The sequence below is a fragment of the Pipistrellus kuhlii genome, unplaced genomic scaffold (genome assembly GCF_014108245.1).
Source record: "Pipistrellus kuhlii isolate mPipKuh1 unplaced genomic scaffold, mPipKuh1.p scaffold_m20_p_6, whole genome shotgun sequence".
Lineage (NCBI taxonomy): Eukaryota > Metazoa > Chordata > Mammalia > Chiroptera > Vespertilionidae > Pipistrellus > Pipistrellus kuhlii.
The window spans coordinates 37,998,172-38,022,455 of NW_023425562.1; the positions used below are offsets into that span (position 1 = coordinate 37,998,172).

Here is a 24,284-nt window from a genome sequence, read left to right on the forward strand (position 1 = left end):
AGAGTTCATGTTCATGTTTGCATTTAATTGAAATGGCTTAGTGAAATAGCAAAAATAGTAAATCATATTTAAAAATAAAAAATTCCACTTATCCTGACTCTTTTATATTTTTTCAAAATTTAATGAAAGATTACGTCAGTGGAATATTGAGATATTTTTGAAATATTTTACAACAATTATATCACATTTTGTAAATTAAACATCTAAGATATTTGAAAGCCAGAATAACCCTAGTGAGCAGCTCTATTTCTGCTTCTCTCATCTTACATGTAAATTTATTTGTAATATGGACCAAAAGTTCATTCTTAATGTTTGCTTTAAATCACAGGTGCTCTCACATCTTTGCCAGGAACCTAGAGGGGTTTGCTTGAGAGCATACTGTGGCCTATGGCAGTGCTGTCATTTCAGCAACTCCACTTCACCTCCTGCCCAGCACAGAGCACAAGCAATAGACATGTCTGAACAAAGACACCTCTACTCCAATAGTTTGCTATGTGCCAGAGATTCTAGTTCTTCTCTGAAATGTTTATTGAAGGCTTCCTATTAGTTTTGTTAAACTAAAGTGAAACTTAGTAAGTCAATAAAGATATGGCAGATACTACAAAGGAAAAAAAAATACATTCTTAAAAAATATGCTACCTCTTATTTGCTATCTTTAATGTACTTTACAATAATAAAGAAGTATATGTGAGAAGCAGAAGAAACAGTGACAAAATATTAATAATGGCTGAAGCTAGATGATGGGTACTTAGAGGTTCTTTATACTATTATCTATAATTTGTGTGATTTGAAAGTTTCAATAATAAAAGTAGTAAGGACAAAAATATTTTCAACTAACAAAACTAATCATATAAATGGTTATTTTGCAAACATCTGTATAAGACTATTCATTCGCAAGACACTGTTATCATAGTGAAAAGTCTGGAAGAAATGAAGTGTCAATGAGCAGGGACTGGTAAATGAATCCCTATACAATGAATCTTGTATGCAACCATGAAAAGTGAAACTGGCGAGTGAAAAAGGAGGCCCCACAGCTGTGTATGGAGCCCAATTCCACATGCATAGGAGCACCTGAGTGTCCATCTTCTGTTCAGAGTGGTTTTCTCTGCAAAGAGAAATTACAACGGTTTTTCAAAAAATTTTCTTAAAACTATTTTATATTTCTCAAATTTCTTACATGGGCATATGTTAATTTTATATTAGAAGGAAATTAGTTTCTATAATGATATCCTATAATTTTTCTCATGTTATTCTGTCTAGGTGATGGGAATGATTTTGTATTTTAAAAAATTTGTTTTGGATTTTAAGTAATTCAAAAGTGGGAAAATTATATTTTAAAAACCATAAAATCTGGAATAGATTTCATTTATTTTAAAAATGAAAATTTTTAAGGCATTGTAGCACATACATTTTCCTCTTAACCATCTACTGAGTTCATTAAAATGTAGTATGTCAAAAACTACATGAAATGCACATGATAAAATATATATGAACAGACTTAAATACCTTTTGGTAAACTCAAATCAGGCTGAAATTTCTATTAGTTATAAAAATAAACAGCATTTGGAAGAATAAAGAAGTAAATATTTTCTAGTTTGCTCATAAAGAATTTGAATTGGAAGTATTCCAATAGTTCTATGCAAAAAAAGTGTTTGTAGATGTTTTAGTAATATTTGTTCTTAGAATAGAACAGATGGCAAGATGGAATAAAATGTAATTTCCGGATATAGGCTTTTGTGAATTCAGTGTCGTGGACTCAGCATTCTTAGCTAAATCTCAAGTTTACCTTAGCCAGCACTGCAACATTTTTAATTTAATGATTAAGTTTTAATTTAATGTTTTAATTTAATGATTAACCTTTGGAACATCGCTTAAGTTTAATCATCTTAAGTAATAGTCCCCAAAGATACACATTGTGGAGGTTTTGGACTCCTATCTTTGGGCAGCCTGCTGCGGCTATACCCTGGAGGCTCTTAGTCTGCAAAGACCACAACACAAAAGTAGGAAGAGCCCATAGTGGGACCTCTCTCCTCTTCCCTCTTCAGGCTCTCTTCTGTTGCTGTTATATACAAAGGCTGATTTTAAGGCTTCAATGGATTTAAAAGTAACTCCTCTTTATCAAGAGGTTGGAAATTCCTAAGCTTGGCAATTCCAATTCAGATAACATAATGAAAATAAACCAAAAGGTTATCACCAAAGTTACTGGATGGATATTTCCTGCTTTCACATCCATGTTGTAAGCTTGAGGGCTGAAGAGAGATTTCTTAGGTTTTGATTTGTCCAAGTCATGTATCTCTAATCAGATTAAAAAAATCACATTTTTAATGACTCAATGTACCGTATTTTTCGGACCATAAGACACACTTTTTTCCCCCCAGAAGTGGGGGGAAAAAGTCCCTGCGTCTTATGGTCCAAATATAGCCTACACATATACTTTAAAAAAAAAGTTTTTTTACTTGCCCAGCTCTGTGCGATCTCTGTGTGCTTGCCCGGCTCTAAAATGGTTCTAAATGCTGCTGTTTACTTTACAGGGTTGATTACATGTGTTTATGACTGTGATGTTGGGTTTTAATGCACATAAAATATTTTAGGACACTATTTGTTTCAGAATCTTTTTTTCTTCATTTCCCTTCTCTAAAAACTGGTGCATCTTATGGTCCGGAGCGTCTTATGGTCCGAAAAATACGGTATATACTTGTAGTTATATTAGGGCACATTTTCCCAATGTGTTTCTAGATGATCTTGGGAAAATCCCTTAAATCTTTATTTAGGAGTTTTAAAGATCTATCATATGATAAATATCCCAGATTAAAATGTTTTCTTACCTGGTTCATAGAAGAACTGTATTGTCCATAGTGGACATTACTGGAATGAGGCTGCTTTGCAGGTTTTGAAGATTCCTGACACAGTTTTCTGTTAGGCCTGTGGGCTGTCCTACCTGATATCAGTCTGTGGTCACTGATATCAACTTCTTTAGTTTTATTGACTGATTGTTGAAGTAGTTGGGAACCTTCCATTTCTGTGTCTGATTCAAAAATATGTGGTCTTTTCACTTTTAGTGACTCATGTCCCTTTTCTGAAAGTTGTGCTATATGTTTGCTTGTTAAAATTTCTTTTCCATTCAGTTGGCAGTCAATGGCACTTTTTAGCACACCTAAACTCTTATTTGACATCTGCAATCCTGAACTGTTAGGTAATCGCTTATTTACATTCATACTCAAAGCTGACGATTTTCTGTTTGAAGGGAGATATTTTGTCATACTTTCTTTTACTTGCAGAGGTCTAGAAGTCTTCTGGTTTAAATTTCTAACTTCCATCTGAGCGTTACAATTAGATCTTTTTTCTATAGCTGGATCTAAATTCAGTTTGTCATCCTGGATCACATTGGTTTTAAGTGAAAACAACTTGGATTCTGTAACAAGTGGTTTTCTTTTCAGGTTGCCAGGCTCTAAGACATTTTTATTTATCTGTAATGATCGAGTTTTGAAAACTGGTATGAATTTAGGGGCCATGTTACTTTGAGAGCTAAAATTAGTATCTTGAACTTGAGTATTTCCTCTGGTGGGCTTTGGCACTTGTGGTGCCTTGTCAGAGAGAGATTTCTTTCTGCTCTGAGCAGATTCTGGCTGGAGATTCAGAGCTGAGAATATGCAGGTATTCTGCTGGCTGACCCAAGGCTCCACCTTGTGGTCTATGGCCACTGATCGTGATAATGGATGGTGAGCCAGAGAAGGTCCTATGGAAGGGGCCTGAGTCAGAGAGGTCCTGAACATTTGTTTAGAGGTCAGATTTGGTGGTTTGACTTTGTTTTCCTGAGAGGATACAGATTAAGAATTTAAAAAAATATAATAATGTCTTTAATGAAAAAGAAATTATATGAAATACCATCAAAATAAAGACATAAAGTAACACTACAATATCTACACTAATAAAAGAGAAACATGCAAATTAACCATCACTCCACTATGCCCACAAGCCAATCAGGAATGAGTATGCAAATTAACCTAACCAAGATGGCGGCCGGCCACGGACCTGGAGTAAACAGGAGGCTTGGAAAGGAATCCAAGCTTTCCACCTGCCCTGGCCTCTGCTCAAGGCTACAAAGTTTCAATTATAGAAGATAAATAAATCCCAACAAAAAATGGTGGTGGCCACAGAGCTGGAGGCTTGGGTTTCCCCAGCAATGAAAGAAACCAAGCTTCTTGCCCACCCTTGCAGGCTCTGTCCTCTGTTCAAAGCTACAAAGTTTCAATTATAGAAGATAAATAAATCCTAGATACTTGCCTCCAGCCAGCCCTGGCCTCTACTCAAGGAGGCGCAGAAAAAAAAAGAGAAAAAAAGGAGGGGGTGTGACCTTGGATAGCCAGAGAGTTATCAGGCCAGGATGGGGTGACAGGGGCCATTGGGGGTAAGCAGACCAACAGGAGGGCCAGTTGGGGGTGAACAGGTAGTCAGTGGGGGTCAGTTGGAGGTGATCAGGATAGCTAGGGGGTGGAGGGGTGCAGTTTGGAGTGAGCATGCCAGCAGGGGGCAGTTGGGAGTGAACAAACCAGTGGGGAGGGAAAGTGAGGGCGAGCAGGCCAGCAGAGGGGGCAATTGGGTGTAAGCAGGTTGGTAAGCAGAGTGGTAAGGGGCAATCAGGCAGGCAGGCAGGCAGGTGAGCGGTTGGAGCCAGCAGTCCTGGATTGTGGGAGGGATGTCTGACTGCCAGTTTAGGCCCAATCCCTGTAAACCAGCAGTAGGACATCCTTATGGGGTCCCAGATTGGAGAGAGTATAGGCCAGGCTGAGGAACACTCCCACCCCCATGCACAAATTTCATGTACTGGGCCATTAGTATAAAATAATAGCATATTAAATACAATAATAGCAAATGGCAGTGAGAAATGGTTAAGTATAATCATAGTAAATAGTACTAGTGAAACAGTGACCTGCCTGAGAGAAAAATAATTATAGCACAACAGATTAGGTGGTTCACCAGAGGCGGCAAGAGATCGAGTAAGACAGGTGCACAGCATGTCTCAGAGAACTTCAGAGGACACGAATGTCTTACCTGTATACTTGGTTTAGTTAGTTCTTGTGTGGAGTAGCACGGTTTCGTTGTCATCTTTATGGGAAACCCACATATATGGGGCAGTTTAGATTTTAAATCTGAAAGAAAACTTTTTAACACATCTTCCAAATTTACCCTTGGAAAGTACTGTACGGGCTGACTTCTGATGCAACTGAGAGGGTATGTGAACAATGTTAAAGAACAATGGAACAGTTTTATGGAATTAAAAAAGAAAGAATTAAATAGTTACTGTTAAAAAGACACACACAACCAAATCCTAGCTATTTTATATGGTGCTTATTTATTCCAAGATAAATAATTCCAACTGCATAATCCAAAGCTAAAAAGCATATTTTCTCACAGGGATAGTAATTACTTCTATCTTAATATTCACAATCAAAACAGCTCATTGGATCCTTATGACATGGCTTTCCTTATAGGCTGGCAAACTAAGACATTCTAGAAATGATTCCTAAGACACTATGATCTTTTTGGATTTAAAATAAGTATTTATAGTAAATAATAAGTAGGTTGCAGTTCAAAAAGCAGTAAAGACTCAGTACAAAGAAATAAAAACAGATTTCACTTAAGCTCCAAAAGCAGTTCTTTGGCCGGGACCGGTTTGGCTCAATGGATAGAGCGTCGGCTTGGGTACTGAAGGGTCCCGGGTTCGATTCCGGTCAGGGGCATGTACCTTGGTTGCGGGCATATCCCCAGTAGGGGGTGTGCAAGAGGCAGCTGATCGATGACTCTCTCTCATCGATGTTTCTAACTCTCTATCTCTCTCCCTTCCTCTCTGTACAAAATCAATAAAATATATTAAAAAAAAAAAAAAGCAGTTCTTTGAAAAAAGCAGTTCTTTGAAAAAAGCAGTTAATTTTCGATAAAAGGTATTTGAAAATTCAGAATAATGACTTGGCATCTAATGAAAGGGAATAATGGATATCTATGACCTTTAATTTTATATTAAGATTTTGGTTAGGAAACAAAATACAGAAAGAACATTATGGCTCTTCTCACTTCATTTTGAAACTCCAGCTCATCATAATACAAAGGCCCAGGAGATCCATATTAAAACTGAAAAGTTTCACCACAGCGCTTCCACTCTTTTGCGTGTAGATTTTAAAAAAGAATGTTAAGATATTTTTTAAATCAATGGGGTGCATTAAATGCAAGTCAAATCCTCTAAATTTTTCCTGTAAAGCAATCTTCCAAAAATAAAATTCTTTGTTAAACTAAATCTAATTCCATCCTTTCAGTTATATCCAAAGTGCCACTGGAAATGCTCTAGTTTCTCTTCAGACCGCATAAATCTTTCGCCTTTTACAAAGTGCCACTGGAGGGAGCCCTTGACTAAGGAAACTCATGACTTTTTCTTTGTACTAGAAATCATATAAACATATTTTTCTATCTACTGTAAAGTTTCTTTCCTGTCTAATTGTTGCAGAAGAGTTTAAGGGGAGAAATATCATTATTAAATTAATATTCAAGTAAAAATGGGAAGAAAAACAAAATACTCATGCAGATAAAAAGTAGAGAGGAAAGTAGTTATATTTAGACAGAGAAGGTTGAAAATGATGATGACATCGGGGCAGGAGAGAGACTGGGTCATAAGGTGGGCAAAGAGCATCCATTAAGGGTGGTGTGTAAAGGATATGTAAATATCCTTTCTCCTATCATCTTGAAGTAGATGTTGCAGTATGTTTTAATATTTCCATCATCTTCTGGAAGTTTGTATCCATACTAAAATTTAAGAACAAAGCTGAAATTCTCTTGAGATACAGCTAAACTTAGGTTAAATTATAAGAAGTAAAATCAAGTAACTTCCTACATAATATATACTTCTATTCCTTACCAGGTCGTCCCATTGCATCTGGAAATCTTTATATGACTGAAAAGGACAGCCAGGAGGTATGGTATGAAGAATACTTAATATCTGCCCCATTTTCATACTATGAAAAATAAGAATTTGGTAAAATATCATGAACTAGTGCTTAGATATGTTAATTATGGGATTTAGAAAGCATTAAAAAAGGTTTAATAACTATCTACACATAAGTAATAAACTAATCATTTGTTCCTAGTTCCAAGCATTATATTAAATCTTAACAACTAGAATTGTTAATAAAAATTGAATTGATGCAAAAAATGTGTCAATCATAAAGATAAAATACTGTTGCCAAACATAGATAATCCCGGTAACTGTTATATTTTAGGGAAAAGTTTAAGAGTTGAATGAATCTGAGTCATATCTATGTTTCCCATTTAAGCTGTATCCTTTCCTGCATTGTTAAATTATTATGCATATGCTTACGAAAGTTCTTTTTTTGTAAAGCAAGTTGAAATTTCATCTCAAGAGTCCTATTTATATTAATAACAAGCCATATTTTACTGAATATAGTATAAACTTAAAATTTAGCTCATATCAAATAATGAATCTTTATGAGTTTATAGTTTTAAGATTATAATAGTTGTAATCTCCTGAGACCTAGAAATTTACTTAAAAATAGATCTAATAAATATGTCTAATAAGTATATATTATACATTTAATTTATAATTCATTTATTTTCATAATCTGATAGAGGAAGTTGACAGTCTCTGTAAATCTGACAATATTGCTGCAATGTTTTGAAGTTATAATTCAGTTTCAAAAGTTCACAAAATGATTTATACTTTTGCACATCTCAATGTTGAAGCAAAATTTTAAAAAAAATGGTATATTTGAACGTCCCCTAGTTACTAGAAATTGAAATCTCACCTTGGCAAAACATAGCACCAGTTGCTTAAAATTGAATGACCCTCTATGACAGCATTCTTGTGAGTATCAAAGTCCTTTATAATATTTTGAGAAATATCAAATTCTTGTAGCTTTCAATAGAAATAAGATTTTAATCTGTAAGTCCTCAAAAGAATTTGACAAACAAAAGACACATATTGTTTGTTAGACACTCACACATACACACACAGTTATAAAGTAATTTTAAAGGCTCCTGTTAGATTGGACCAACCATGTTCCATGATGTAAGTGATGTTTCAGCTCACCCTGTCTCTTCTCTGTACAGTATAGCAAGAGCTTTACTACTTTGCTTCCTAACTCCCAAATGAAAACTCCTATTCTGTACCATTTTATAGATATGTATGAATTGCTATAGAGTCAGGTTGTGAAAATGTCCTATCAAAATGTAAAAAAGTGAGATTTAGAGTTGATGACAAATTATAATTTAGAAACTTAATTTAAATGAACTGAACAAGTATGTACTGAGTGTATAGTGTTGAGTAGAAAAGAGAAGAGCATTTTCTGACTTGTGTTTGCTCCCATGTTGAAAAAAGCTCTGCTACCTTGGTATCACTGTGCCCCTCATTCACTCCTCTCTAGAGCAGATAAGGTGACTTAAAATTAGGACATCTCCTTCCTCTTCCTCTTGGGAGCTGGCCTGCTGGCAAAAAGTGGTGTTGTGTATTCTCTCTGTCATTCTGGGACTGGTGGCTGATCTCCCAAGGCAGCCTGTGGATTTCCATCACTGTCATTCATGGGTGTGTCCATCTACCTAATTCTAGGTTCAGATAGGCCACTTTTCCCAATAATAAATAGTGTGATCATATGTCTGTTAAAATAAAATGGAGACCAAACCTGAAAATTCTTTACTCAGACAAAACCAATTAAGGCACATAAGCAAAACCTAATTTAGTTTATCCTGCAATGCAAGCAAATTTAACTTAGATTATTTTTGTAAATGCCTCAAGAATCCATAAGTGAAACTTAAACTGTTTTCCAAAATGGTGTAACAAATTTTCTATATAAACTGTCCTGGAAAAACACACCTCTGAACTTCATTCCACTGTTGGCTTTAAGACTCCTGGTTCAGACTCCTGGTACATGAGACTTTTATGTACTATAAACTTTAAACCACCCATTTTTAATTATTCTGATTTTATTTTTAACGTATTGTAGTTCATACATGTTGGACTAGTATCCGATAAGGCAAGTGTCCCTTTCACTCTCAATAGTGTCCATTTTGAATAGTTACATTCTCATCCTATTAATAAAGGTAGTATATTGATCTCTATGTCTTACTCTTCTTTGTCAATCTCTAATTGGTTCAAATCTCAGGTATTTAAGACAGAAGTATCGTCTGTAAGAAATCAAAGGCAGGTAAGGTACAATAATTAGTCCTCAAGAAGTTTATAGGGGATATACAAATGAAGAGTATAAATATGAGTAAGTATGTGAGCATGGTGTGGAATGTGGAGGTTTAAAAGAGGCTGGAGAACACACTGGGTTTGGAGCCTTGTGAAGATTCCTCATCAGTACAAGATACTGTATTAATACCATGCAGCCCATTCCAGTTATTTATTTATATGCAGGTCAGCTTCCCTACCGGCTCACATAACTCTTGAGGATCAGAAAGTAGATCCTATTCCTCTTTGATTTGTTCTTCATAATAAAAAAGTTAGAAAAGTGAATGGAGAAGCATTTGAGTTGGCTCTTAAAGGATTAGCAGCATGTGTAGCCAATTAGGGTGCTCCAAGCAAAGGCAGAGTCATCTATCCCGTGCCTGGGGTTTCTCTTGAAACTTTAGGCTGGATAACTCTTTGTTGTGCAGCTATGGGGTTGTGTCCTGTGTGCTGTGTACTGTAGGATATTTAGCAGTATCTCTGGCTTCTATCCACTAAATGTCAGTAGCAACACACTCCTTCCCCTCTGTGATAACCAAAATTGTCTCAAGACATTACAAAATGTCTTATGAGGAACAAAAGCACTCATTTCCCCCTTTGCCTGTCTCTGTTGAGAACCACTGGCACAGGAGAAGGCAAATCACAATTATTGAGTTAACATTATTAAGGTTCTATATTGGGTGCTATGAAAACAGCAAAATAAAAGACATATCCTTCAACTAAGAAGGCAAAAAGTATTATGTGTAAAAAGTAGGCACACACACACACAAGCTACCAGAATGCCAATGGGGGAATATTACATTTACTTGGGCTGAAACAGTGCTTTTAATATTTGAAGGTGTAAGAAGAGGCAAGAACTGGGCATTGAGGCAGGACAGGATTGTGGGTAGTCTTGAATGCCATTAAAAAGATTTTTGAGCAAGGGAGTAATATAATTGGACCTGTGTTGAACTGACAATATTTTCTTTGGGTAACCAGATTTAGAACAATATCAATATACCAAGAATTTAATATGGATTTTTAAAATAAAAAATATTATCACTCTTCTTTAAAATTGAAACCTACTGGCATGCTAGTAATAATAAGCATATTAAGTATACAGTAGATAAAGTTAATTATGGAAATCAAATTTTGTGGTACCTCAGGTTGTGGCAGTCTGATTGTATAAACTTCTATACTTAGACAAACTTGAGTTTCTGTTACATTGATGTCTAATGCTGAAAATAAAATATTTAATTATAAAATTTCTGGAATTATTACTCCATCCTATCAAAGTAAGTATTTTAGTAACAAAAGAAATTAATTTATTCAAGTTAGAAACTCAAAATGGCTTTTTTTCTTGTACATGGTAAAAGTCAATCAACATAATATATCTGACGTCACAGATGGGACATCTACAAGAAGACAAAGGCTGAATGAAGCAATGTGAATATGTGGGTGTGTATGTGTTGGGAGATGTCATAGGCAGGGTTGCAATAAGAAAAATGAGGCATCTCACAGTTGAGAGGGAAACTCAACAAGTACCTTTTACAAGTCTGACATCTATTATATATAAAAATGGAGACTGTCTTCTTAAATCAGGTGGTACCATGTCATGATTCTGACTTCAGTAGTCATTCATTAACGAATGCCCTCAAATATTCTGGCAGATATACTCTGGATCTTATAGAGCCCCAAGGCTTCTACCTTGCTTTTTCATAATTAAAAGTACAAGTTAGATAATAATTATCTTGGAAGGGGTAATACCTGGAAGAAAACAGGAGGAAGTTTGTGAGGTATTGGTAAAATTTCTGTTTCTTGATTTGATAACTGGTTATAATTGTAAGTTTAGTTTGTGAAAATCCAATGGGCTATTCCCTTCCAATCTGTCACTTTTGCTGTAGAATATTACATTCAGTAAACTAAGAGAAAAATTCTAATACAGAAGTAAAGAATTTTGCTCTCTTAAACTGTTATCTTTAATCTCTAATAGCTATAGTCTCCTGATAGTGTTCAGTGATTAAACTAAATTTAGGAACAAACCCATAGTTAAGAGTATAATGATTACTACTGTAAAACTTAAACATGAAACTACTGCAAGGAGGGCAGATGAGATCAAAGAGCTGTGGATTGATTAGTAATGCCTACTTGGGTTTAGGATTTCTACCTACCTGCCATATCTGGACTATTGCTTAGGAATTTGTCTAACTGTAAATAGCCACACATATCATTGAAAGAATTAAACCATATCATAAACTATTATTTAAGATCGTTTGTGTCTTTTCAGACTTTAAGGGAGGGGGGGGGGGAAGAATCATGTTTTCATAAGAAATAAAGCTTTTACTTGCAATAATACTGAAGAATTTCTTATGATATAATTCTGGAAACTACATATTTAAATTACTGTAAGAATTAAACTCCTTTATAGTCATAATTTTCTTTAAGTAGAGAATTAAAAAACATAGATTTTATTCCAATAAAGATAAGTGCATTTTTCTCAATAAGGTAGGCTATATATTTTGAACCAGAGTTATTTTCCCAGGTGAAATTGTGATTATAACAGCTGATTAAACTCCAATATAACCTAATCACCAAGAATATAACTCAATAATTTGCAACAGCTTAACTATTGACTAGATTTATGTTTTTATCTATTGACTTAGGCATTTTTACTTACCCACAGCATTCTGCTTTCCCATCTGAGAAAGAAATTCTCTTCCTTAAAAAATTGATAGAATATGCCATATTATTATAATCTATAAACTATGCTTGATAAATACAACCTTTTCATATGATATTATCAAAGCTACATAAAATGCTTTAAAATGCAGTTTTATACAAAAGAATATCTAATGTCAGCTCAGAGAAAAAATATAACCACTCAAAAAGCATCTCTTCAATTAAAAGGACAGAAATACCCAATTATACCCTCAAATATTTATTTCATAATATAAAATGCTTAGAAAAGTTCATACCTCAACACAAAACTCAGAATAGCCCTTTGGTGCCAGCAATACTGATAAATTCTGTTCATTTTATAATACTTATTTCTAAACATCAAGTGTTATATAACAAACATATTTTCTTTTCCTTTGTTAAAAAACATATTTTGTTTAAAGAAACATCAGCAGGCTTTGGATATAATCCCCAAATAAAAAAATGACATTTATGTTGTTCTGGACTTGACTGAATTCCCTAAATATATATTGAAATTAAAAACATATGCCTATAGTAGAAGTAATGAAGTCAGAAAGCTACAGTGCTGAAAAACACAGCATTACCTTCCACCAAGAGATGGCCAGTTTTATTCCAGGCTGGAGCAAGTCTGGCCATGAGTGAATATGAAAGGCAGTTTTGAAGAATTACAGGAATTACTCTTCGTGGTGCCTCCACCTAAAAAAGATCAAAGGATAAAATATAAGCAAATTATACCAATTAATATGCCCATATAAGCTACCAGAAAGAGTCTGTCTTTAAGTCACCACCTAACACTGGGCTATTCTGGGTGATAGTTCTAGTCACCATAATCCCGTCTAGTTCTAAAGTTAAAGAAGTGTTAAACCATTTCCACTCTGAAACTATGATTACTGCCATATACAATAACAAAAGAGAAATATGCAAATTGACTGTACCTTCGTGACGCCCACCAACCAATCAGGAGTATGAAAATTAACCCAACAATGATGGTGGGTTAATTTGCATACACAGATGCTGACCACCCCAGCTGCTCAGGGCCTCTGGGCAGGTGGGAAGATGGGGCAGGGGTGGAAAGGTGGTGCCAGCAGCAAGAGAAAGGAAGGCCCATTCTTGTACAAATCTTCGTGCATCAGGCCTCAGGCTTCTAGTGCTATAATAAGAGCCCAATTCCACCTGCTTATCCTGGCTCAAGAAACCTAAACATTTAGGGCCTCTGTTTTACAATCTTACACTTTACCAATGTTCTGCTATACATGGAAGAAACCAGAACTATAACATTTTTCATAATTGTTCACTCTAGTTCAACACCAGAAAACAATGAAATACTTATGTGGGTACCAGCAAAGAATCTTTCCTTGTAGACAATTTTTAAAAATTAGAACTAATTAAGGGAAATAATAAGATGCAGGTTTATCCTCCCATTTGAGACAAAGTGCAAAATGGGGCAAGTTCTATGAAACAATGGTTTTTAGAACATTGGATATCAAGCACCAAACAAAAGCAGTCCCTCCGAGACAGGAACCTATGATCATCCCAACATATTGACCGAAGAGGGTTTCCAAGCTTTATGCATGGAGGGCAGTCCTGGAGGAGCCAGGGGATTCTCTGGATTGCAGAGCAAGAGTTGAGAGTCCAGGGTGAAAAGGAAGGCAAGCTTTGGGGGCAAAGATTGGCAATGAGAGAGCTGTACAGAGAACAGACTCTGAGACCAGGGCTGGGGACAGAATCAAGGCTGTTTGCTCTACAAACATCTGTGCAAATACAGATCAGAAGAAAATGCTGCCACTGCCTCTACTACCAAGACATGCAAAAAAAGTGTTAGCGCCAAGGAGAACTGTCTCCCAATATTATCCACCCTCGTTTTCATACCATTTTGGCTTCAGGTAAATTCTCTCAGGATATAAATAATTGATCTGTTGGTGAGGAACATGACCAAATCTGTTCAATTGTCTCACAGATCATTTAATTAAGGCTACTATCAACAGGACTCCAACCTGCAGTGCTGACTTCACATATACCTCCAGGGTCCAGGACCCAAGCAGCTGAACAAATCCCCTAAGTATCAGGATCTACCTTAGAAAACCAAATGGCTTTCTCCTTGATTTTGTGTTGACTTCCCCTTGGACCGAGGTATTAACCCAGATACAGCAGGATATACGGCTCACATTCAGCCACAGTATGCAACAAGGAAGTCTGGGCCAATTCTATCATTTATAAACATCTTGACTGGTGATCCAGATGCCTTCCAGGGCTCAGATGGTATTATTGATCACTTCAGCTATAGTCGGAGGCAAGTTCTGTACCATATTTTCTCAGTAACTGATATATTAGTAGGTAGACAGAAAATAAATGAGAATATAGTACCTTAACACTATCAACTAACATGACCCAATTATTATGTCTTAATAAATTCTAAAAAATTCAAATTATACAAAATGTGTTTGTTAGTCATAACTAAATTAGAAAGTATTAATAGTAGCAGAAAGATCCATGGAAAATCCCCAAATATGTGGACTCTACATAACAAACTTCTAATCTATCCATAGATCAAAAAAGAAATCAAAGGGGACTTAGAAAGTATAATATTTTGAACTGAGAAAAATAAAAACAAAACATGCTTACAAGGACATTTATAGCAAATAAATGTATCTATATTGGAAAAGAAAAAGTTCTCAAATCAGTGAAGTCAGCTTCCACCACAAGAAACTAGAAAAAGAGCAAACTAAACCTAAAATAAGCATAAGAAAATAACAAAGACCATTATGAAAATCAATGAATAGCAAATGAGTAAAACAACAGAGAAAAATCAGTATAACCAAAAGATGTTCTTTGAGATCAAAAAAATTGTTAAGCCTTTAGCAAGACTGGTGAGGGGAAAAAAATTAAAAAACACACATTATCATATATAGAATGAGAAAGGTGACATCACTACAGACTCTATAGCAAAGGAAAATAAGGAAATATATGTAAGTTTATGCCAATAAATGTGACAACTTAGAGGAAGTGGACATATTCCTTGAAACAGACAACTTAAATATTCTATTATCCATTAAAGAAATTGAAATTATAGTTTAAAACCTTCCACTAACGCCGAGACCGGTTTGGCTCAATGGATAGAGCGTCGGCTTGGGGACTGAAGGGTCCCGGGTTCGATTCCGGTCAAGGGCATGTACCTTGGTTGCGGGCATATCCCCAGTAGGGGGTGTGCAAGAGGCAGCTGATCGATGACTCTCTCTCATGGATGTTTCTAGCTCTCTATCTCTCTCACTTCCTCTCTGTACAAAATCAATAAAATATATTAAAATAAATAAATAAATAAATAAATAAAAATAAAACCTTCCACTAAGGAAAACTCTAGGCCCAGATAACTGTATTGGTGAATTTTACCAAACATTTATAGGAGGAATAACAAAAATTATACACAAACTCCAGAAACTTAAAAAGGAGGAAATTTCTTCCTTCTGTAAGATTTCTGAGAGCAGGGAATTTATGTGGTTCACAGCTTTAATTCCAGAAACAGGTAGAGTGCTCAGGATATACTAGATGTTCAATAAATATATGCTGACTATAATTACTATTATGCATAAAATATCCATTAAAAAGAAAAGGCGAGCAAAATTACAAAGGTCCAAGAGGGTAGGAAAGTCAGGTTGGAAGAAAGCTCATGAATATCGAGGCATCAGGGATTTAGCAGCCTGGTGAAGGGGCCTAAGTAAGTTTACTAAGTAACAATGAGGAATTGGGATTCATGAAAAAAGGATAAGAGTACAAACAAAAATATTTTAAATATTTTGACACTGGACAACTTGCAGTGATAAATTCAAAGGTGTAAATTAGACAATTAGAAGAAAATTCATCACAAAATGTGTTTTTATTAGTATATAAGGACTATGGGAGACATGTGTATTAACTTTTGCTTTTTAAAAAATATATATTTTTGTTGATTTCAGAGAGGAAGGGAGAGATAGAAACATCAATGATGAAAGAGAATCAATGATTGGCTGCTTCCTGCACACCCCACACTGGGGATTGAGCCTGCAACCCAGGAATATGCCCTGACTGGTAATCGAACTGGTGACCTCTCAGTTTCTGGGTCAATGCTCAACTGCTGAGCCACACCTGGCTGGGCTTTCCTTTTTTTGATAATCTTAAGATATAAAATAATGATAGTTGGTATAAATATACTTTTACTATATAAATCAATATTGAACTGCTATATATCTTTTGCTAAAAAATAACTTTTAATTATTATAATTCATTTCTAAAATCGTATTGTATATATTCTTTTGTAACACATTTGTCAAAAAAATTATACAATGTTTACCTTTAATATATTAATAAAAGTATTAAATTTCCCAAGAGACGGACAGTAAGACATCAAAGGAGTCCCCACAAAACCATTAAGACATTTTCCACCATAAAGGACAGAGTTTTGTAGGGATCCCTAAAAAACCTAGTTTCTAGTTCTAGGTATATGATATACCATAAATATGGTTCTCATAGTTCAGATTTGTCTTTGCCGAAAGATTAAAGAATACAGCTTTCCCAAAAATTGTGACTGACAGCTGAAACTAGCTTTTGGATTCTTCAGAGATATCTACGGAGTTGCAAAGCACCTTCTGGTATTGTTGAGACATTATAATCTTCCTAGAACCAAAGGAAAGTATCTAATCTTGGAGTTGACCAGAAACATCATTATCCCAAACCCCAGTGGATCAGCCTACTGGAATAATCCAGAACACAGTGCGCCTCAAAGAAACATGCAGAGACATGAAGCGAGCTCTAGCCAAGTCTCCATGGTCTGAGAAACTGAGACACCAGAGGTGCTCAACCCAGGTATTTATATTTTCCTTACTAAGATTCAGAAATTCATTACCAGGTAGAATACAACTTAAATTGTTTTGTGCCTCTGCTTATAATATTTTTGTTTCTCTGGGTTTCATTTTCTTCATCTTTAAAATGGGTATATTCAGTTCTTGGAAGTTATATATAATAAATAACATTATGCCATGTAAAATACCTGCCAGAAAGTACTCAACAAAAAAGTCTCTTCCCCTAAATGTGCACAAATTAATTGCTTGAGAAAAAATTGTTCAGCTCTTTCACAGCAACAAATTATGAGAAAGATACTCCAATTTTTGTTGCCTGATAAAAGAAGTTGAATACAAAATAAATATAAACAGTATCTAAAATTATTATCTTTAAAAAAAAACAACGTACCTTAGCTCCATATTTTTCAATATCGATATTAAGTTTTCCCGCTTTATAAAATGGTATCTATAATAAAAATCCACATTTATAAAGATGATTTAGGATATATTAAATAAAGCAATGCATAAAAGACTTTAAATGCTACACAGCAGAGAGCACAGAATCAGGCCATTATCCTGATAGTTTTTATGTGTTGGAGAAGCAAGTGATGACCAATCTCTCCCTGAAATAGAATCTGTGGATACATTCTCAAAATGAGGAAAGCCTTTCTGGGGGTGACATGAACCCAGAAACCATATGAAGAAAGAAGCAAATGAATATTTAACATCTTCCATAATATATAGTAAGTTATTATTATATTAAGAAGGAAAATGGACATAGTGGAAGATCAGAGGAAGTTCAAAAGGCCGAAGTGCTTCAACTCACCAATGAAAGAAATACAGATAAAAAGAAGGTATTATTTATAAGCTAAAAGATCGGCAGGTGTATAAACGTTGCCAATATCCAGTATTTATGAGGATGGGGAACTATACCTCATTTGTTAAAAATGTAATCTAGAAGAACTTTTCAGATAGCAATTTTGCAGTATCTTGATTATAATTAAAATGGGCTGCAATCCCACTTCTAAGAATTTAATCCATAGAAACTATCAAACAAAAATTATATAATTTCAGTGATGCTTTCTGAAGCACTGTTTGTAATAGCATAAAACTAAAAACTCAGATATGCATAAATTATTGTATAGCCATACAAATAAAATATTTCACAGCCTTAAAATCAAGAAAGATACATGTGTTGTCAGAATAGTATCCAGGAGAGGCTGTTAAAGGCAATCTTTAAAATTGTATGCATAGTAATTCCTTTTTAAATAATACTGTAATTTTTATAGCATGTAATATATTTGTAATAAAGCAAAACATTTTTAGATGACTATTCTAAGATTAGATACTTGAATTTACTAGAATACTAAAAAACAATATCTTCCTTATTCCATAAAATTTTCAGGTAGAAAAACACACACAATTAAGAGGTATGAGTATCTGCTTGTTCACCAACAGCTTGTCTTTCTTGAAAATGATATTAAGGATGAGAGGCGGGGGAAATGAACATATAACCTAGAAGGAAAATTAAAGAACTGAAAAATTTGTATGATTTATCAGCACTGTTAAAATATGTTGATTTTGCCAAAACCGGTTTGGCTCAGTGGATAGAGCGTCAGCATGTGGACTGAAGGGTCCCAGGTTCGATTCAGGTCAAGGGCATCTATCTTGGTTGTGGGCATATCCCCAGTAGGGGGTGTGCAAGAGGCAGCTGATTGATGATTCTCTCTCACTGATGTTTCTAACTATCTCTCTCTCTTCCTCTCTGTAAAAAAAAATCAAAATATATTTTTAAAAAATGTTGATTTTAATAAATTCTGGGAACTTAAAAATATCAGAATAAGAGGATTTCCAGAAAGATATTTGACAAAAATCTTAGGATGGTATGATTTTTATGAAGATTTCTGGCATCTTCATTATAATTCCTAGTTATATACAACACAGGGAAATGTTTCTTGTTTTAATTTTACTAAGTATAATTATTTTTTGTAATTTTCCAAATTTAAAAAAAAATGGTCTAAATTCTTTAAAAACAATTGGAGATTTGATGGAATGAGAAACTTTTTCCTTTAGATTAAGTGTAATTCTAAAGAAAATATGAGAAAAGGATTATATCTTAAAAAATTCTGCAGTAACATTAATCATTATTCATAGTCTTCACCTTAACATTTATGACACAAAAAACTAAATATGAAATTAGAACCACAAAAAATAGATTTTGAATGTCAGACATATCAATGTTAAAGTCTGTTGATGGTTCAAACTTCAAAATAGTCTAATTAGTCTTCATAAACCATCTTCAACTTGAGCTATAATTACCATAGTACTTGAATTACTGTTTATCAATATTGTCCCAAATAATCAGTAAGAATACTTTATAAAATGTTAAAATACTAACCGCCATCACCACCCAAATTTGGCTAAATATTCCAGTCACAGGTGCTACAAGAATATCTTGGTGCAAAAACAGCAACTGTCTGTGGAGATAAAAGTATTCATTTTAAAATGGACTTGCCCACTTTCTGTTTTTTCCTTTAACAGAACATTTTAAAATCACTTAGCTCCAATTAGAAATATAAGTCTCTTCCAGGCAAAGATTGTGTTATGGATTTCTGTATCTCTCCCCACACTTAGCATTACCTTGAATATTGTAGGCACTCAGTCAAGATTTGAATTAAGGGAATTATAAATTACACATATTGATATTAATTTGTAAACTTGTCCCTGAATCTGAGTTTCTTAACCTCTTTCATCTGTGAATATGAATTCTTCTTTTAAAACCCCATTTCTATCCTCAGTGTAGGTTAAAGAAGCCTTAACACTGAAGAATCCAGCTCTTTTAACTTCTGTTTCTTCAATTTTCTTTTGTTTTTTTAAGTGGTGGTTGGGGGAACAGGAACAATAGTTTAAGGACTCAACTATCAGTGAATTTATCAACTACTTCAGTGTTAGAACTGGGTTATTTTCCTGCAAAAATGAAAAATTTGTCCAAGTCAAAATGACATTAGTAGTTTTAGTTTAGCATTTAACAGCCAAATAAACTTAAAACAAAAATTGCTACAATTGAAATTATCATAATTTTGTTTTCAAAGGTCAAGGAAAAGGTGGGAAAACACAAAAAGGAAGAGTTGAAAATATAATTTTCCAAATTACTAATCATCAAGGAAACAAATTTAAAAAACCGTGAGTGTATATTAGGGAGGGGTTATCTCAAAAAGTAAGATGAGACAAACACAGTCTCATCTTTGATGTCAGAACCTGGGTACAACAGGTACTTACTTTTACAAGGCCTGCCTTTGTCTGAACCTCTCAGTTACTAGGAGGATGAGTAAAAACACCCCACTCTATGGGCATGGCCTCATTCCATTTGAGAGCAAAGGAGAGAAAAATCTCGAATACAGTTTTCTACCTATTTGTTCCCCAAATGGGTCACAGATAAACTGCTCAGCAGGTATCAAACTACATGTTAGCAGGAAGTTGCACTTGGGTGAGAATATATACAATAGGGAGAAGAAAAGTTTTGTTAATTGGAGAAAAATGGAGGACACTCCAAGTGTCTTTCTTATTTCTGACCCCTAGCAATCTTAGAAGTGTTTGTTCTTCCCCAAGAAATTCAGTTACAGAGAGAATCTTGCCATGTGTTCTGAGTCTTTCTTTGAATGCCTCAAACAATTGAAAGGACTAGCACATGGTGGGTACTCAGTAATCAGGGAGTTGGACTTTAGGCTTCAACTTTCCAAAGACTATGTTGGATTAGACATTTCAAAATAGTTGTTGGGAGAAATATTCTTCAGAAATACTCTTATATTGACCCAAATATTAAGAAATTATATCAATCTAAAATATTTACAATATCTCTTAAAGTGCCTCAAGAACAGTAGGTACTCAGTATTTATTAATTAGTATCGCTAAGTTTTGAGGAACCTGATTTATTTCACCAATGTCTATAAACAGTGAAATATTCTATCTCAAATATCAACAGTGAGATATTCTATTTCAAGTATTTTAAATGTAATCTATATACCTGGCCTAAACAAAATTTAATTTATTTTAAAATTATATACACAAACTAAGTATTTTGGTTTAAAGAAGATACTTTTAAAACAGCTCTCACAGGTCTCAAAAAGTTTAGAAAGCATTAGTTATATTTGTATTCTTACCTGCACATCTTCATTTGTGTACTTCTAATCTCAGAATCTGCCACCCCATTATGCAATATTATCTTGACGGCACAGAGTTTCTGTAAATCTGGAAGTGTGATGAAGAACAGAGACTGCGGCCTAGAATCATTCATATTTTCTTGTTGGCTAAATGCCTCAGCAATCAGGCCTTTTAAATCAAACAAACAGGAATAAAAAGGTAATAAACTATACCAATGCAAGAGAATTATTTGATAGTGTATTGAAATCTGTATAATCTATAGAATAAAAGCATAATATGCTAATTAGACCAGATAGCTGAATAGCAAAATGACTGTCTATACGAAGCCAGGGCTGCAAAGGCCTAGCCCCTTGCATGAATTTCGTGCATTAGGTCTCTAGTAAGATAATAAAAACAAATAAAAAAATTTTAGCAGTTAAATGTCACTGACATTTTACCTTTAATATTCTCTAATGATAATCTAGAATTGTTTGGTATATGTTTGTTGTTTTTAAATACATATTAATTTCAAAGAGGAAGGAAGAGAGAAACATCAAATACTTCTAAGATTGAGAGGTCAGAAATAAGACACTTGGGATGTCATCCATTTTTCTCTTATTCACAAAACTTTTCTTCTCCCCATTGTTTATGAAAGAATAATGAAAAAGAATCATTAATTGGCTGCCTCCTACATGCCCCCTACTAGAGATTGAGCCTAAAACCCAGGTATGTTCCCTGATTGGGAATAGAACCCTAATCTCCTGGTTCATATGTTGATGCTCAGCCACTGAGTCATATCCACTAGGCTGGTTCATGTTTTAAGATATAATTCATCAAATAATACAATTCACTCACTTAAAAGTGTACAATTCAATGTTTTTTACTCTATTCACTTGTTATGCAACTATCACAGTTTAGAACATATTTGTCATCCCAGAAAGATAATTCAGAATTTCAAACCTACAATTTTTACCACAAATAGAATAATTTAAATATAAATAATAAAAAAATACTGTTTATTATATGCCTATTCTGCTCTAGGTACTGGATACATTCCCACCATATTGCCTTTATTTTAAAAATTCTCAATTCCTGGCTATTCTTAACTTTCATTTTGATCTTTCCTATGAAAATAATAATTTAAAAAATCAAAATATATAGCAAAGTTTCCTGTTGTTTTAGATTATCTCTGTAATGTACTTCAAAGAATATATTTTCATTATTTTATATGAGAAACATGTTTACTGAATGTCTAAATTATCTAGTTTCCTTTTCCATTAATTATCTGGCTGTAAATGTCTATTTTGGACACATTTCACAGTTCATAATTCACAGAGTTTACCTTTGAAGTCTATCTTATGTGTTAAAGAAAAACTGAAATTTAAGTTCAACTCTAATGTGCACAAATACATCAGGGGGGAAAAACTGATATTGTAGTACTTCAAACTTTTTTGACATCAACATATTTTCTCTCTTTAATAAGAACAGTGACACATACAGACTGGGAATCTGAAAGTGTGACTAACCTTAAGTCCAGTCTCCATCACCAATACCTGTATGGTGGCATTTGAGCAAGACTTCAGGTTGTTTTTCTTCATTTAAAAACCAGTGTGTTTAAAGTTTTCATCATTAGAAATTATTTGGTTCTTTAAAAAGTGAAAGTACTTAGATCCCTTAACAAATTCATACAAGGTGTTCATGACCAATGATTTCTGATATTGAAAATAAAAAAAAAATTATGCCCTTCTGCTTTTCTCTCTTCTATGTAAATGCTTATTGTTGTGAAAAGTTAATACAACATGAAGTACAAATGACTGTTAGCAAACACAACCTACTTCATAATTTTGCCTGAATGTTTTAGTAAAGGCATCAATAATGAACGAGGTACAGCAGAGATCACAGAACTGATTATGACTTGGGTCCAGAGGTACAGAATTGTGTATTTTAAAGAAAATGAGTCACATCGTTGTGGGTGAAAATCTGCAATGTCGCTTTCATTTCTAAAACACATTTCCCACTGTAATTACGTACTTTCTATTCATTTCCCAATAAATACTTTGTAGCAGAGTTAGTAGGGAATTCCTTTGGGGGATCCTCTCCTTGTCAATCCTCAAGGACTGATCAGAAAACTGTATGTAAACAACTCTGATCTGTTCAGAAATAGGCCACAATTTATTTATTTTTTTCATTTAGTATCACCTTAACATTTTCCTGGATGGTATTAAGCACTTGGTGAGGCTCAAAACCTGGGCCGTAGCCTGATAAACACGTGGATGAAACGTTGACGCCCGGCTCCGGGAACAGCTGCTCACCAAGTTCTACCCGAGAACTTAGAACCCAGACAGAACCTAACTTTTTGCAGTCACAGAACTTAAGTCTAAGCAACTTCCGTTCCCCTGGCGCCTGGAGCCTCATTTACTTCCGCTTCCTCGGGGGAAAACAGGGACAGGAAATCCCTCAGGCTAGTTTCTTTCTGCTCTGCACCTCACGTTTTCACCTAACAGAAAAGGAGTTGGGCGGGAACATCTCCAAGGTCTTTTTCAGCTTAAGAAGACTGTTTACAGGGTGACTCTGTGAATTACTAATAAATACGAAGCCCTGAAGGTTGGAACCTGAGGGCCTGCGGGAAGACATGTTTCTCCTGCCCCTCAGTTACACCTGGCGTTTCCACACCGTTTCCACACCTCACACGGCGGGCGTCCTGCCCCTTGGCCGCACCCCTTCCCTACTGGACTGCTCCCTAACAGCAGTCCACCAAGCCCGCCAAAAGCTTCCGAAAAGTAAAAGCAATGCCCTCCAAGATGACGCCTGCTGAGGCTGAGGCGTGGGCCTTGGCGGGGAAGAAGCCGCGGGGTGTGCGGCAGGACCTACAATGGCCTCCCGTGCTCCTTCTCCATCTCCCTCGGCAACTGTCCCCCGTCTGTCCCTGCCTCTGTGGGGCCACCGTCTGTCCTCACCTCTGAGGGGCCACCGCGTGCAGTGCGCCTGCTGCCTCTCAGCGCTCTGGGCTCCACTCCCAGCATGCCCTGCGCACCAACATTCCAGAAAGCCCGCAATCCCAGCATGCCCTGAGCACCGCCACGCCAGACTGCCCCGAAATCCCAGCATTCCCATCGCTCCAGGCAAGCCCCGCCCACCACGTGCTCGTGGCCTGCTCTGTATTCACCACACCCTGAACGCTTCCACAGTCACCCACGCGCCCTTGCTGTCCTCGCCAACACCTGCCAGGCTGCCCAGTGGTTCCCTGGGAGAAGAGCTGGGGTCGGCGCCAGTGGGTCTGCCCAGGAGGCCGTTGCCGTCCTCGTCCTCGAGGGAGAGGAGAGCTGCAGCCTTGCAGTAGGGCCACTGGGAGCCGCAGGCACGAAGCCCCACGCTGACCACGCTGGAGGGAGTGCGGCCTTGGATACACAAGTCCACGCTTCGCGTCT

The 24,284-nt window shown here is 35.5% G+C and overlaps 1 protein-coding gene across 1 annotated transcript; it reads right to left on the bottom strand.

Moving 5' to 3' along the window:
* Positions 1-1,852: 1,852 nt before the first annotated feature.
* On the bottom strand, positions 1,853-21,076 carry CUNH18orf63 (chromosome unknown C18orf63 homolog). The gene is made up of 13 exons (XM_036418752.2): positions 20,877-21,076; positions 19,115-19,193; positions 17,126-17,182; positions 12,490-12,601; positions 11,886-11,927; positions 10,370-10,446; positions 7,812-7,921; positions 6,908-7,004; positions 6,710-6,795; positions 5,053-5,236; positions 2,826-3,812; positions 2,204-2,293; positions 1,853-1,978 (listed from the first exon to the last, which is right to left on the bottom strand). The coding sequence occupies exons 1-13, from the start codon at positions 21,008-21,010 to the stop codon at positions 1,853-1,855; spliced, it is 2,181 nt and encodes a 726-aa protein (XP_036274645.1). The 5' UTR covers positions 21,011-21,076.
* Between the last annotated feature and the right edge of the window lie 3,208 nt (positions 21,077-24,284).